Below are 14,653 nucleotides of genomic sequence, written 5' to 3'. Positions count from 1 at the left end.
TTATCCTCTAGTGGCCCTACTGGGAGAGTGTTTGGAACAGTTTCCTTCATTCTGCCCCTTCCCTCCCTCTTCCCTCTGTCTTCACTGCGTGTCTCTGTGTCATTTACCTGCCTTCCATCCAGCCCCTGGTTAGAGTCTGCTCTGCTCCAGCCAGCACCCCATCTTGGTAGTTTTCTCTCCTGAGCCCAACTCTTCTGGCTCCCACTGTCACCTGAGTGCTGTATGCAGCTGTGCCCATGTCCATGGTCATGCCATCATGGGGTCTTCCACTTTCCTGAACCTCAACCTTGTAGAAGATCCCAGGTGTCTTTCCTAGGGCCTGGCAGGGGTCTGGCAGACCGAGGCTGTTAGGAATGGCTGTGAGTGCTGTGAGGTACTGAATGAGAGGATCTTTCTGAGTATAGCAGGGAAAGATGGAAGTCTTCAGGGAGTGGGTCAGAGGCAGTGTACAGGAAGATTAGAGCATGGGTAGTTTTTACAGAACCAAGGGAAAAGTGTTGGTTCAGGTGGTAAGGACAGGCCTGACCCAGTGTTTCATACACAGTCAAAGAGCTGTCACACCCTTGAATGACTTAGTCCATCCCTGCAGTTGTACCATCAGTAGAGATGATGGTTCCTATATAGGAGGTAGGGATGGGTAGGGCTAGGGAGCCAGCACCCTTACTCACTGTGTAGGGGTTATGTCCAAGAGGTGTGATCATCTCTCTCCCCGTAGCCCGAGAGACTCCAGGGGACTCACTACTCTGTGCAGTCGGACATCTGGAGCATGGGGCTCTCTCTGGTGGAGATGGCAGTTGGGAGATACCCCATCCCTCCTCCCGATGCCAAGGAACTGGAGCTGCTATTTGGATGCCAGGTGGAGGGAGATGCAGCGGAAACGCCACCCAGGCCGAGGACCCCTGGGAGACCCCTTAGCTGTGAGTGGCTGGCTATTCCCAGTTAGGACTGTGGGGATACTACTGGGGATTTCTGGGTGGCTGCTTTTCTTTGGGGTCAGGCTGGATCTTAGAGGAGCAGCAAGTGTCCTTAGGTGGGTGCAGAAAACACTTGTTCTTCCCAACAATACCTGCTGTTTGTTGACTACTTGCTGTGACCCAGGTGCCATGCAATATTAGTTTGCTTTTTAATACTGTGGATTTCTTTCTCAATTAAGATTCACATAACAGAAAGTCTTGTATGTTTAAGTATACATTATAGTTAAGTGGTTTGTAATATATACTTCTCTGTTGTACAGCTGCCACCACCACCACAGTCTTTCTAGAACATTTTTATCACCCCCAGATCATCTTTCCCCATTACCAGTTATTCTTACTTTCCCCTCAGAGGCCAGCCTCTGGCAGCCACTGGTCTACTCACTTCCCATTTTCATACATCTGCCTAGCATGCTTTAACTTTAAAACCAGTCTGCTCATGTGCACTGCTATAATCTCTGCTTTAGAGAAGAAACTTAAGCACAGAGCATGTTCCTGGTAAAGAACACTTAGGGTATATGTGGTGAATAGATTTCCACAGGACTAGATTTTTTTTTCCTTCAATTTGTTATTCTTTATTTATATGACATAACAGCATGTGCTGAAAAGTTCTCACCTCATAGAACTAGTCTGTTCTGGTAGACATAAAAGAAAATATTTGCAAAGTATTATACTTGGAATACTTTCATTATTTTTAGAAGATGCATAATATATTTTACATTTAATAATATTGGCTTAGAAGAGAAGAATTATTTTGAATCTTTAGCAGTGCTATAAAAGGATGTACCAGTTGGAAATTTTAAAGACTCTCAAGGGTTAAGTAGCAAAGAACATCAATGTTTTGATGTAATGGAAAAAAAAAACCAAAAAGACCTTATTTTGATTTAGTGTGGTTTTTCTTGCCAAAGCCATATAGACTTATAAGCAGCAGCCAGTCTGACTGCTAAGGCATAAACTGCAGCACCACGTGCTTCTGAGCGATGTACACTGAGATGCCTGACTCTTAGGGAGTATATTCATACACTCCCCTCCCCCTTTCAATTTATTTTGGTTTTGATTTGTTTGAAGTTTTTTTTCTTTTTTTCTTTTGAGGTACCATGTACCTTTCTATATAGAGCAGGCTAGCCTTTACTCTCCCAAATTGCCCCATCTTTGCCTCCTGAGTGCTGGGATTAAATACATGTGCCACCATGTATTTAATGAAAGGCTAGCCTTTTCATTTTTATGTGACTTCTACTGGGAATCCCTTCTGACCAGGGAGACCTGGTCTTTATATTGATGACACCATGTGGCTGAACGAGTACACAAAGAGAGATGCATCTGTGCTGATAACCAACCCTTGAAAGGGCTGGCTTATGATCTTTGGGTAGGAAAGGAAGAATTAACAAGTTTTGGGCCTGAGAGTGTGGCTTAGTGGAAGAGCTTGCCTAGCACTTGTGAGGCTGTGGGCTCTATCTATACAGTGCACAAAAGTCAAGCCCAAATATAGCCCTGCACTTATTTAGTTGTTTATGTCACTGGCTGCTCTGTAAATGTAAGCATGGGAAGATGAATTGTCACTTGAGTCCCATTCCAAAGCTCTGTACAAATCAGTGGTCAACTGATTTGCCAGAGATTAACATCTAGGATGTTATTGAGCCCAGACTCATAGCCTGCCTTCTGGATTCCCTGTATGTTTAGGCCTTGCCCAAAGTACCTTTTTATTGATGATTTGTGCTCAACCCCTTGACTCATATTGACAAGGAACTTTTTATCTGTATCTACACTTTTATTTTCTTCTTTATAAATCTGTAGCGTATGGAATGGACAGCCGACCTCCCATGGCAATTTTTGAGTTGTTGGATTATATAGTCAATGAGGTAAGTGCTGCCAACTTTTCTTAATGTTGGGGTTTATTTATTCTACTTAAGAAAGTAGTTATGAGGGCTGGGGAGATGTTTAGTGATTAAGAGTACTAGTTCTTCCAGAGGTCCTGAGTTCAATTCTCATCAAGCACATGGTGCCTTATGACCATCTATAGTTGAATCTGATGCTGTCTTCTGGCATAAAGTCGTACATAGAGCTAGAACACTCATACATAAAATAAAGCTTTAAAAAATAGTTGTTATGGGCTGTCCAGATGTCTCAGTGGTTAAGCACAGTGGGCTGCTCTTGCAGAGAACCTGGGTTCAGTTCCCAGCACCCATATGACAGCTCATAACCATTTGTAACCCCAGGTCCAAGGGATTTGACACCCTACTTTGTGGACACTGCACACATATGATATACAGACATACTTGCAGACAAAATGAACACAAAAAATGAAGAAGAAAAAAAAAAAAACAAAACAAGGAAGTGAAAAAACTAAATAGTTATGAGTGTATTGGTGCACACCTATGATCCCAATACTCAGATTGAGTCAGGAGTTTCAAGTCTGAGGCCACCCGGACTACATAGTCAGATCCCTGTCTCAGAGGGGTGGGTGGGAGGGAAAACCATGGCTGATTTGGTCAGGATGCCTGTGAGTTGTTCACACGGTGTCATCCTGGGGGTGCTTGTGCTTTGTTCTTGGAATTGTCATCTCAGAGTCTCTTCTTTCCCAACATCAGGAGCCTCCCATTCACCCACTGATGTTTGCCTGTTTGTATTTACTAGGCTGTTCAGTGCATTTACAAAGTTCTGAGCACAGGGGCTGTGAGGAAGAATAACTGGAATGGACCAAAGATGGAAAAGCAAGAGTCCCTAGTCACCATGATAGTTGGGTGGGGTTGGGGAGTTGGCTAGTAAATGTAGAACTGCAACATAATCGGTTTTGGTTCTTGGTTGCTGTTTTTCAAGACAGGGTTATCTTTATGTATCCTTGGCTGCTGTGGAACTAGCTGTGTAGACCAGGCTGGCCTGGAACTCACAGAGATCCACCTGCTTCTGCTTTCCGAGTGCTGGGATTAAAGGCATGTGCCACCAGGCCACCACCGCCACCACCACCACCTGCTGGTTCTTACTTGAAGTGCTGTTTAAAAAGCTGTGGCTATAGAAAGAGATGTGGAACATCTACTTTCAATTCTGTGAAAGAGGCAAATTACTTCAGGTGGCTTGTAATCTGCATTACAAACTTGTAATCCCAGCACCTGGGAGGCCAAGAGAGAATGTCTTGCATTTGAGAAAAAACTTTTTTTATGTATGGGCTTACTATAAGGGTAATTAAAAATTTCAAACTCTTATTGTTACTCCTGACTAACTTTAATATAAAGAGCCATAATAATTTGTGAAATCCATTTACAAGTAAATTTACATTAAGGAGGAGACTTTCCCCTGGGTTTGCTCAGGAGTAGTCTGGGGCAGTACAGGGATGTGAGAGGGAGCCCAGTAGGCACTCTGTCCTGCAACAGGAACAGCCTTAGCAGGTAATAAGAAGGGGTGAGTGCTGGCATGTTTCAGAGGGAACATTGGACTCAAATAATGCCTTGACTTCCTTAAATTCTGAAAACAGACTCTTAAAGGCACAAAAAGGCTGTCACAAACTTAACAGGGAATGTCCTGGTAATCCTAGAGATGGCTTTCCAGCTCGTTGGGGAGTTTAGTTTACTTTTCTATTGTGTGCAGAGCAGTGTACCAAGCGGCAAGGGGCACAGCAGAGCAACACAGGCTTGAGGGGTTTATCAGTGTGGTGTAGGCAGTCCCTCCTCTTCCTGTTAGGGAGGTTGCCTGGACCTGTGCAGCTCTGCACACTGCTTTTCCCACATATGGTCACATTCTTCAAGCTAGCTGAGGTGGGCCAAACTGCCTGTACCCTCTTCATATAGGTAAAGAAACTGAGGTACCAGGATAGGCAATAGCTGCAGCAAACAATTGCTACTTCTTTCCTCCAGCGCTTCCTATCATCTACCTCTTCCCATTCCCTGACCACCAGGCCTCAGCCCTTTTTGCCTCCACCTTTTCACTTAGGAGCAGCAGACATTGGCTTCTGGAGACTAGTTTTTTTTCTCTTGAATATTCCACACCTTCTCAGTAGTTGGGGCAGTTTGCAGAGTGGGGCATGTCCAGGGCCAATGCTCTACAAATCTGGATGGTAGGTAGCTGATCTCAAATTGACAAGGCTTTCCTGGTGAGAGGAGTTGCTGGGGTTTTTAGTAGGGGGCTTATTTTTTGTTGTTTCTGAAATGCTGGGAATCAAGCCCATGCTTCATACATGCTATGCAAGCTCTCTACCACTGAACTGATCCACACCTGCAGAACCAGTTTGTTTTAGATAGGGTCTCTCTCATTATATAGGAGGGAATAGTCTCAAATGCCCCAACCTCCCAATGTCATAGGATTATAAGCAGGCAACATCCAACTGGTATTTCTCTTTTCTTTCCTTCCTGCTTCCCTCATTCCGTTTTTTAGCTGCAATTCACCATGTAGATCAGGCTGGCCTAGAGATTCAAGAGATTCACCTACTTTTGCTTCCTGCATGCTTTGGCTGGCATCTCAGTAGAGCCAGGGGCATCTTATGTATATCTTGAATACTGCTCCTCCCAAGAAAGCTACACAAAGCTGCTGGCATAGGTCACATAAACTGACAGATTGCTGTAGCATATGGGCAATATTCATCTATACTGAGCCTTGCCAGTTAAATGTGTTATTAGCTTTCTCTATTCAGAATTCAGAAAGGGTTTTTATGATTTTTGGGGGTGCTGTCAGGCCTGAGTTGTGTTTCCTAGTTTGTGCATCCCTGAGGCTTCTGCTGTTGGTAGCTCCTGCTGCCATTTCCAGGCCAGTCACTACTCTTATATTGCCATTCTTATTCTGAACTTCAGTGTCTAAATTCAAGGGTTCTAGAGCTGATAGCTCAAATGTATTTCAGAGTGAACAGGCTGAGGGCAACATGGTTTGGTCAGCCATCAGATTGGTAGAATACTTGAAGTGGTTCCTACAAGGTAAGCCAGGAGCAACAGGACTTCCCAAGGCTACTTTTTGGGATCTGATGAGGGTAGTAGTGACCAGAGACATGGGTGTGATGGGGAGGTGACTGGAGCAGGAGTCAAGAGTATCTCACATGTTGGCATGTTTGCAGCCTCCTCCAAAACTGCCCAGTGGAGTATTCAGTCTGGAGTTTCAGGATTTTGTGAATAAATGGTAAGTTTGCACAGTGTTTCTGACACCCCTGGCTTTACCTTTTCCCCTCTACATCAACCCTGGCTGTGCTATACCCCTTGTGGTGCTGGGACTCATGGCTATCTGATCCTGGGTACTACTCTTACTTTGCCTGCAAGGGTCATCCTTTTGCTTTCTGACCTTGATTTATGTGCTTAGGCATGATGGTGTGCCTAGAATGGAGGATGAGCAAGGCTCAGGCTCCTGCTCTTCAGCCTTCAGTGAAGGGGTAGTGGCCATGCAGACATAAGCAGCATGCCTGAGATCCAGTGCTCTCTCATTAGTCGTTCTTCTTTTCAGCTTAATAAAGAACCCTGCAGAGAGAGCGGATCTAAAGCAGCTCCTGGTGAGTATCACATGAGCCTGTGTATCCATCTGAGCCCCTTTCATCCCTGCCTCACCCTTTGATCTTCAGTCAGGCTTGGGGTTGCACAGTGCCAGAAATCAGCCTCCTCAGTCCTCCTATAGTTACTTTGTGGGAGAAGGTGCTACTGAGAGGCTGGGATGCAATTCAGAGTGGGGCCAGCCCATAACCTTCCTGAGCTCAGGCCTTTTTCTAGTTCTGCCTAGGTCACCTCACATTCCCTGAGTTACTCTCCATGTAGTTCTTATGTGATGGCACTGGCACAGAACGGTGACACTTTAAGATTCAGACTCCATGGCCTGTGCAGCCTTGAGTGTAGTGTACCTTCCAACAACCTAGAGTTGCTTAGGGAGACAAGGTTGCCCCAGCTTATATGTGTGGCGGAGGGTCTCTAGGCTGCAGCTAGCTAACCTACTTGTTGCTCAAGGGCCAATGCTAGAAGCTTCTTTCAAGTGGTACCCAGACCAAGACTCTCGCTGCTTTCCTTTCCTGATAGTTTTTTTTTTTTTAACAGCAATTTCTTTCCCTGTTTTTTTTGCACATAGGTTCATGCTTTCATCAAGAGATCTGATGCTGAGGAGGTAGACTTCGCAGGTTGGCTCTGCTCCACCATTGGGCTTAACCAGCCCAGCACACCAACCCATGCCGCTAGCATCTGAGCCTTTGGGAAGCAGCAAAGAGGAAATCCTCTGCCCAGTGGCATGCCATGTTGCTTTCAGGCCTCTCCCATGCTTGTCTCTGTTCAGACGTGCATCTCATCTGTGACAAAAGGATGAAGAACACAGCATGTGCCAAATTGTACTTGTGTCGTTTTTTAATATCACTGTCTTTATCACTATGGTTACTCCCCTAAGTGGATTGGCTTTGTGCTTGGGGCTATTTGTATGTTGATCAAACACATGCCAGGCTGAACTATAGTGAAACCCTGGTGACCTGGGTGGTCATTCTTACTGATGTTTGCACTGCTGATCATGTTCCGTGATTCACTGGCTGGCTGCCTCTATTGTCAGGATTCTCGGGCCCTTGGTACTTCACTCTTGCTGGTGACCTCTCTGTCTGAGGAGAGGGAGCCTGGTGAGACCCTTCACAGGCAGTGCATGGGAAGCATGCTTTGCTGCTACTGAAATGAGCATCAGGTTGTGTACATTTATTTTTATTTTTTGCTTTTGGTATAGAACTCAGCAATTTCCCCACCACCACCACCACCACCCCAAAAAAAAATCTAACCAGAGCCCATCACTGCCATGATAGCTGGGGCTTCAGTCTGTCTACTGTGGTGATTTTTAGACTTCTGGTTGTATTTCTATATTTATTTTTAAATATACTGTGTGGGGTACTTAGTGTGGTGTATGTCTCTTAAGTTTGGATTAGTGTTTCTAAATAGGTGGAGTTATTTTGAACGTCACAAATGGATTATGACATCAATATGTATCAGAGTTCTATCTTTCCTTCAATCCAAGCACCAATGCTATTGTAAACAACGTGTATAGTGCCTACAAATTGTATGAGACCCTTTAACAATTTTAATCCAGATGTTTATCAAATCTAATCTCTTATTCTAATAAAAATACTATCAAGTTAAAATAAAAAGGACAAAAGATATTTCTACTTTTGTGGCAGGCCTTTCAATTTCTCTACACTATAGGAAATGAAGTGATTTAGCCATGCCCTGAGGTAGGGGAAATGAAGACAGGAATGCAGCTGGAAGGCATAAATACTACATATGAGAGTTTCTGTTCCTCATGTGAACACCCTGACTGAAAGCTACTTACAGCTTGTAGTCAGTCCATCGTCCAGGAAGCTCAGTGAAGGAGCCTGGAGGCAGAAACTGAAGCAGAGGCCATGGAGGAACCCTGCTTACTGGCTTGCTCTACATACTTGTTAAGCTTTTTGTATAGCACCCAGCAACACAAGTACAGGGGTGACACAGCCCACAGTGAGCTGGGTCCTACTTTATCAGTCATCATTCAATAAAATGCACAAGCTTGCCCACAGGCCAATCTGATGGGGGCATTTTCTCTATTGAGGCTCCTTCCAAAATGTCTCTAGTTTGTTTTGAGTTTACATGCAAACTAGGCAACACAGGGGCGTGGTAGCACATGTGTCTTTAATTCCAGTTCTTGGGGGAGAGGGGGGGAAAGGCAGATGGCTTGGTTTATATATTATAGTGAGTTCCAGGATAGCCAGGGCTATGTAGAGAGACCTTGTCTCAGAAAAAGAAACATGCCCCCACCACCCAAATACACACACACACACACACACACACACACACACACGTCAGCTCTGTACAGTGGTGGGTTAATGGGTCTCCTGCACTTCAGTCTTTGGACCACCAACTATACTCATGCAGAACAGTGACTACCACCTTTCCAGGATCTGTGAATAAGTAGTCTCTTTATGGTAGGTGGGTGTCATAGAGTTTGTATTGTGATAAAACACCCTGACCAAAAGCAAATTTAGGAGGAAAGGGTTTACATGGCTTACATATCCTGAATCATAGTCCACTGAAGTAAACCAAGGTAGATCTTTCAAACTAGGTAGGAGCCTGGAAGCTGATTTAGAGGCAGTGAAATAATGCTGCCTACTGGCTTGTTCAGACTTCTTAATTAAAACACTCAGGACCATCAGCCCAGGGGCTGGGCCTTCCCACATCAACCACTAAGAAAATACTCTACAGGCTTGCAGAGGCATTTTCTCAATCAAGGTTTCCTCCTCTCAGATGACTATAACTTGTGTCAAGCTGACAAAAACCTTGCTCAGCAAAATCATAAGCTGTGATTTTTTTTTTTCCCCCCTCACAGACCATTCCTTATTTTCTGTAGCAGGGCCTGCCTGCAGTTCCAGTAGCCATGCTCACAGGAGAGGAGAGCCTTTAGGTCTAGTTGTCTGCTGTGCTATACTGGGAAGTGGATTCCTTTCACTACTTATAGAGTTAACTACACCTTCCAGGGAGAGGTAGTCCTGGTGCTGCCTTTGTCATGCCTATGAGGTAGCTGCAAAGTCAGGAAAACAAGAAGTGGGATCTTATCCTAAAGAGTACTGCTGTGCAACGGTGAGGTAGTTTAGCACCCACATTAGAAGCTGGGCATCCCACAAACATTTGCAACTCAAGTTCTGAGGAAATCGAGCTTTGTACCCACATCTACTTAGACACATATGCGCGCGCACACACACACAAGCAAAAAGAATTTTTCGTTTCTTTTTTGAGGTCCTCTGCGTCACAGAACTCACTCTGTGGACCAGGCCAAGCTGGCCTTGAACTCACAGAGATCCAGCTGCCTCTGCCTCCTGAGTTTGGATTAAATGAGTATACCACCACTGGGCATTTTTCTTCTAGTTTACTTATTTTATCTTGAGATGGGGATTTTTTATGTAGTCCTGGCTGTCCCAGAACTATGTAGACCATCACACTGGCCTGACATCCTGCCTCTGCAACCCCCAATCATCTCCCACATGACTACCCCTAGTAATGACTAAAATTATTTTGACTTCTGAGAAAAGATGGAATAGAACGACTAATTTATTTCACTTAGCACAATGCTCTAGAGATTAACCCATGCTAAGACCTTCCATTGTGTTTTGTTTGGTTATAGTCCAGGCTGGCCTTAGTGGATGGCAATCACTGCTAGAAAATCTCAAAGCCTGAGATTACAGGTGTGTATATGCCAAAGCTAGCCAAACTCCTTATTTTCTACTAAAGATCTTTTAGATAATGATGAGATATTATCTACTTTTTCCCAGTCCTCTGGTGAAGTTGAACTTGAATTGTTTCATATATTTGAGCATTAAAAAAAAACCACATTTTTGTAGCTTTCTGTATACTAGCACTATTCTAAATCCTGAGTATTGGGATTAAAGGTGTACACCTCCATTCCCACCATCACTATTTTCTTCAGGTAAGGCCTCTCAGTGAACTTGAAGCTCACTGGTTTCGATAGACTGGCTAGACACACAGCTTCAGGGATTGGTGGTTTCCCTATCCTCAGTGCTGGGGTTACAGGCATGTAACACTGTACCCAGCTTTTTACATAGGTTTGGGGATTGAAATTCAGGTCTTCATATTTGTATGGTAGACACTTTAAACCAAGCCTCTGCCATTCACAAGTGTACATACTCTTTCACATAAACCCTGAGACCCAAGGCAAGTGCTTGAGATTTAGAAATTTAGTTTGTAAAACTAACCCTAGCTCTTGTCTCCCTTATGAATCAGATTCTTCCTCTTCTTCTTCCTCTTCTTCCTCCATAGGGGTCCTTGTACTAAGCTTCAGGGTAGTTTGATTGATTGATTCTTCATTGTCTACGTGCACTGACATCTGTGTAAAACAAGAACATTTGCATTACTAGGAGGGAGCTGAGTCTCAAAACAGAACATTCTTTTTTTCTTCATCAAAACAGCAAATTCTTTAATATCCTGTTTCTTGTTTCTCCCATTACTGAAAAGGGGTAAGAATAAATGCTTCTTATTTTCTAAAATGTTAACTGGCTTTCAGAGTTCTTTTAGAAACCATCAGCAAAAGCAAAATAATTAGACTACATGGTTTATCACAGAATTTCAAAAATATGGTATACTGAGAAAGAATATGATTGTATTGGATTTTCTGTTTGTTTTACTTTTTGAAACCATGTCTCTCTTTTTGTAGCCTGGCTGTCTTAGAACTCACTCTATAGACCAGGTTGGCCTTGAATTCAGAAAGATCCACCTGCCTTGATCTTCCAAGTGCTGGGATCAAAGGTATGCACCACCACCCCACCAGCTTGTATTTGCTTTTTTGAAGGTACTTCATAAGAGTGAATAGGGTACACCTGCTACTCATCCTTTAGACCCATGAAGCCACATCCACACAGAGAGGTAACTATGACATAGTCCTAATACAGTCCTAAAATATTCCTAAAAAAGTCAAGAGTGCAGGGGGGATCCGGGCGTTGGTGGCACACACCTTTAACCCCAGCACTTGGGAGGCAGAGGCAGGCAGATCTCTTTGAGGCTCCAAAGCTATACAGAGAAACCCTGTTTTAAAAAACCAAAAAAAAAAAAAAAAAAAACAAAACAAACAAACAAAAAGCCAAGTTTCTAAGCAGTAAGTGGGGGAACATGCCTGTAATCCCAGAGAAGACAATCAGAAGGTGGCCAGGGTATATAAGACACTGCGAGTAGAGGCTGCTTAAATCTGACAAAGTATAAAAGACAGGCTTTATTGTCTGAAATATTAATATAGATTAGCTATTAGTTTAACTAAATATTGAGGGACTGGAGATGTAGCTCATGGGTAGGGTGCTTGCTTACCATGTATAAGCTCCCAGGTTCAATCTTCAGTAAATTCCCTCATGCCCCAAATATTTGAGAGGCACTTCCCAGGGTCCTTTGAACTTGGAAATGTGCTATACAGCATTTGCTAACCCATGCAGCAAGGGAACTATGGGACTCCACACTATCTGGAAGCCCGTACTTGACTAAACTTACATCATATAACTGTTCAGGTGCAGGCGGAGAAGGCAGCTTCTCAGTCCCTCTTCGAGAGCTTATCATTGATTGGAGGGCCAATTCTTCCACCTAGGAAGGAGGACATTTTACTGAGTAGTCGGCTGGTGTAGCAAAGTTAGTGAATTCCACTGCATGCTGTAAAGGTTGGCATCATGAGAGGAAACAGCTTCCAATCACAGGACTGCTCCAGAAAGGCAGAGGGAGTTCTTAATCTTTACTTGCTTTCCCCCTCAGATGGTATCACTGTATAGTCCTAGTTGTCTCAGAACTCCACATGTAGACCAGGCTGGCCTTGAACTCAGAGACATCTGCCTGCCTCTGCTTCCCAAGTGCTGGGAATAAAAGTGTGCACCACTACACTAGGCCTGAAGAGACAGTAGATGGAGTATGTGGCTGTGACAGGCCCTGCCCTTCTCCCCATTCCCTCTGCCTCACTTAAAACCATTACATTCCTGAAGCTAGGCCCCACAGTCCATTCCCCTATTTGGCCAATCTCTCCTCCTGAGGCTGACTACTAAGGTCCAGCTATCAAAGGTCCAACAGTTAAAAGCTCTCCTTGGCTCATCTAATTAACATGCCCAATTAAAACTAAACACCCCATCCTAACACGAGGTTTCCTCTTGTACCTTTATGAATAGCTATTTTCCTATGGGCCATGTCTGTCTCTTCTCTATCCAGAGACAGTCTTTGTCCCATATCCCTGCCCTCTTTCCCTCCTTGCCTTGTTACCTTTCTATTGTCCCTCATCCTCAATTCCCTGCCTTCTGTCCTTCTGGGGCAAAAAAAATCTCCTTTGTCCTGAAAAGTAGGTCTTGGGGTATATTGAGCCAACTTTGAGGTACCCTACACAGCTTCAACTGCTTTTTTGATAAGAGGGTTCCTATGTGTAGCCCTGGCTGTCAATAGAACTCACTCTGTAATCCAGGCTGGCCCTGAACGTCGATGCACGTGCCTCTGCTTAACCTTTTTTTGTTTTTGTTTTGTTTTTAGAGAGGGGCTTAAAGGTGTTGCACAGACATACAATAGATACAAAATTACATACACCAATACACATAAAATTTAAACAAACAAAAGATATAGATAAAGACATACATGAACATTTAGTCAGGTGTAGCTGGGTGTGAAACTGCATTCCTGTAATCCCAGCACTGGAGGAGGCAAAATGACAAACTTGAGATCAACCTGGGCTACAGAGGTTTCAGATCAGCCCCCCTCCCTCTCCTCTCTATTTCTTTCTTCCTTACACACACACACAAGCCAGGGGTCAGTTGGCTCCACAGACACAGATGGATGACCCAGATAGCCTGAGTTTGCCTACACATTTATGAGAAAGTGAAGGCAGAAGATGAGAAAATGCACGTGTTTCCTGGAGATCAGGTTATCTGCGTTTGTAAAATCTTCAACACACAATCATTAAGAGCAGTAACCACCCTGAGGAAAACTGCTTCTATACAACGGATATGCAAGTTTATAAAGGGCTTCTGTAATCCTTATGTCACTTATATTTAATATCTTGCTTAAGAGTGAGGTGCTGGGATCACCATATTTCACAGGGGCCAATTTATCCCTAGGTAATTCTGCGTTCGTCCTAATCAGTATCTGCTCTCGTAAGAGCTACTCTACGGGACAAGTTTTGTAACACTAAAGCCCTTTCCAGTGTATATAAACACTTGTAACAAGGTGCTCTGTCGTGGGTTTAGGGGGCTAAGCCCGCCGAACACCTAGAGGACCGGGACAGAGGGGAGCAAACTGCTGTCCGAAGCTCTACCACACGCGCGGGACGCCTGCGAGGGGCTGTGGCTGAGTCACCTTGAGACGGTTCAGTTGGTCATGCAAGGCCGCCTTTAGACGCAGCAGGGTCTCCTCCTCCTTGCGAAGCTCCTGAAGCCGGCTTAGCATCCTTTCACCTGGTTAGGCCACTGTCTTCTGCCGGTCGCTAGGTGATGACGTCACTTCCGACTCCCGGAAGCGGCACCAGATTATTCTCTTCAAACCAATTAGAATGGGTCCAGTAGCTACCTGAGTGTGAAAGCGCAGGAAAATGGAACCCCAAGGAGCTTGGAGATTCAATTCTGTTGCTGGTTCCTCAATGGGATAAACTCGTTTCAAAGGCCTCGGAAAATAAGTTCTCACCGCAGCACTTTTTTTTTTTTTCCATTTTTTGGTTTTCCGAGACAGGGTTTATCTGGAACTCGCTCTGTGCATCGTACTCTGAGATCTTCTTTCCTCTGCTTCGAATGTTGGGATTAAAGGTGTGGGGCACCAACGTCCTTGTTTGAAGGGGGTTTTCCAGAGTTTCCCTGTGTAGCTTTGTAGCCCAGGCTGACATCGATCGGCATGGTGCCGGGATTAAAGGCGTATGCCATCACTGCCCAGCCACCGCAGCACTTTTAACATGCCATTTGTTCCAAATGTCTTTACAAAGCCAAGACATTTGCAGGCATAAACCAAAATACCAACTTTGGGGGGGGGGGTGTTGGTTCGAGACAGGGTTTCTCTGTGGCTTTAGCTGTCGTAGAACTTGCTCTTGTAGACCAGGTTGGCCTCCAACTCTCGAGATCCGACTGCCTTTAAACTCGTGTGCCACCACCGCCTGACTAGAAATACCAACTAGTTCAAAGCTCCCACTTTGCAGGGAAACAAAAAGCCAACAAATTACAATGGAGACTTATTTGAGGCTTACTCTGCTTGCTAATGGTTTTGACCAAATACCACAAAGGA

The 14,653-nt window shown here is 44.4% G+C and overlaps 2 protein-coding genes across 3 annotated transcripts in view; one reads left to right on the top strand and one right to left on the bottom strand.

The window, feature by feature from the left end:
* Window positions 1-8,052, top strand: part of Map2k1 (mitogen-activated protein kinase kinase 1) — a 71,860-nt gene extending 63,808 nt beyond the window's left edge. For both annotated transcript variants that reach the window (XM_051197732.1, XM_051197733.1), the window contains exons 7-11: window positions 716-917; window positions 2,766-2,830; window positions 6,007-6,068; window positions 6,387-6,432; window positions 6,996-8,052. In XM_051197732.1, coding sequence (XP_051053689.1) covers window positions 716-917; window positions 2,766-2,830; window positions 6,007-6,068; window positions 6,387-6,432; window positions 6,996-7,109 — 489 coding nt within the window. In that variant the 3' untranslated portion in view covers window positions 7,110-8,052. The remainder of the gene's footprint in view (window positions 1-715; window positions 918-2,765; window positions 2,831-6,006; window positions 6,069-6,386; window positions 6,433-6,995) is intronic.
* A 2,046-nt stretch (window positions 8,053-10,098) lies between these two features.
* Snapc5 (small nuclear RNA activating complex polypeptide 5) lies at window positions 10,099-13,876 on the bottom strand. The gene is made up of 3 exons (XM_051197017.1): window positions 13,742-13,876; window positions 11,912-12,001; window positions 10,099-10,763 (listed from the first exon to the last, which is right to left on the bottom strand). Exons 1-3 carry the CDS (start codon window positions 13,829-13,831, stop codon window positions 10,650-10,652), a joined length of 294 nt encoding a protein of 97 aa, XP_051052974.1. The 5' UTR covers window positions 13,832-13,876; the 3' UTR covers window positions 10,099-10,649.
* Between the last annotated feature and the right edge of the window lie 777 nt (window positions 13,877-14,653).

Source organism: Phodopus roborovskii, unplaced genomic scaffold (genome assembly GCF_943737965.1).
Source record: "Phodopus roborovskii unplaced genomic scaffold, PHOROB, whole genome shotgun sequence".
Lineage (NCBI taxonomy): Eukaryota > Metazoa > Chordata > Mammalia > Rodentia > Cricetidae > Phodopus > Phodopus roborovskii.
This window is presented reverse-complemented; position numbering and strand designations above follow the sequence as displayed.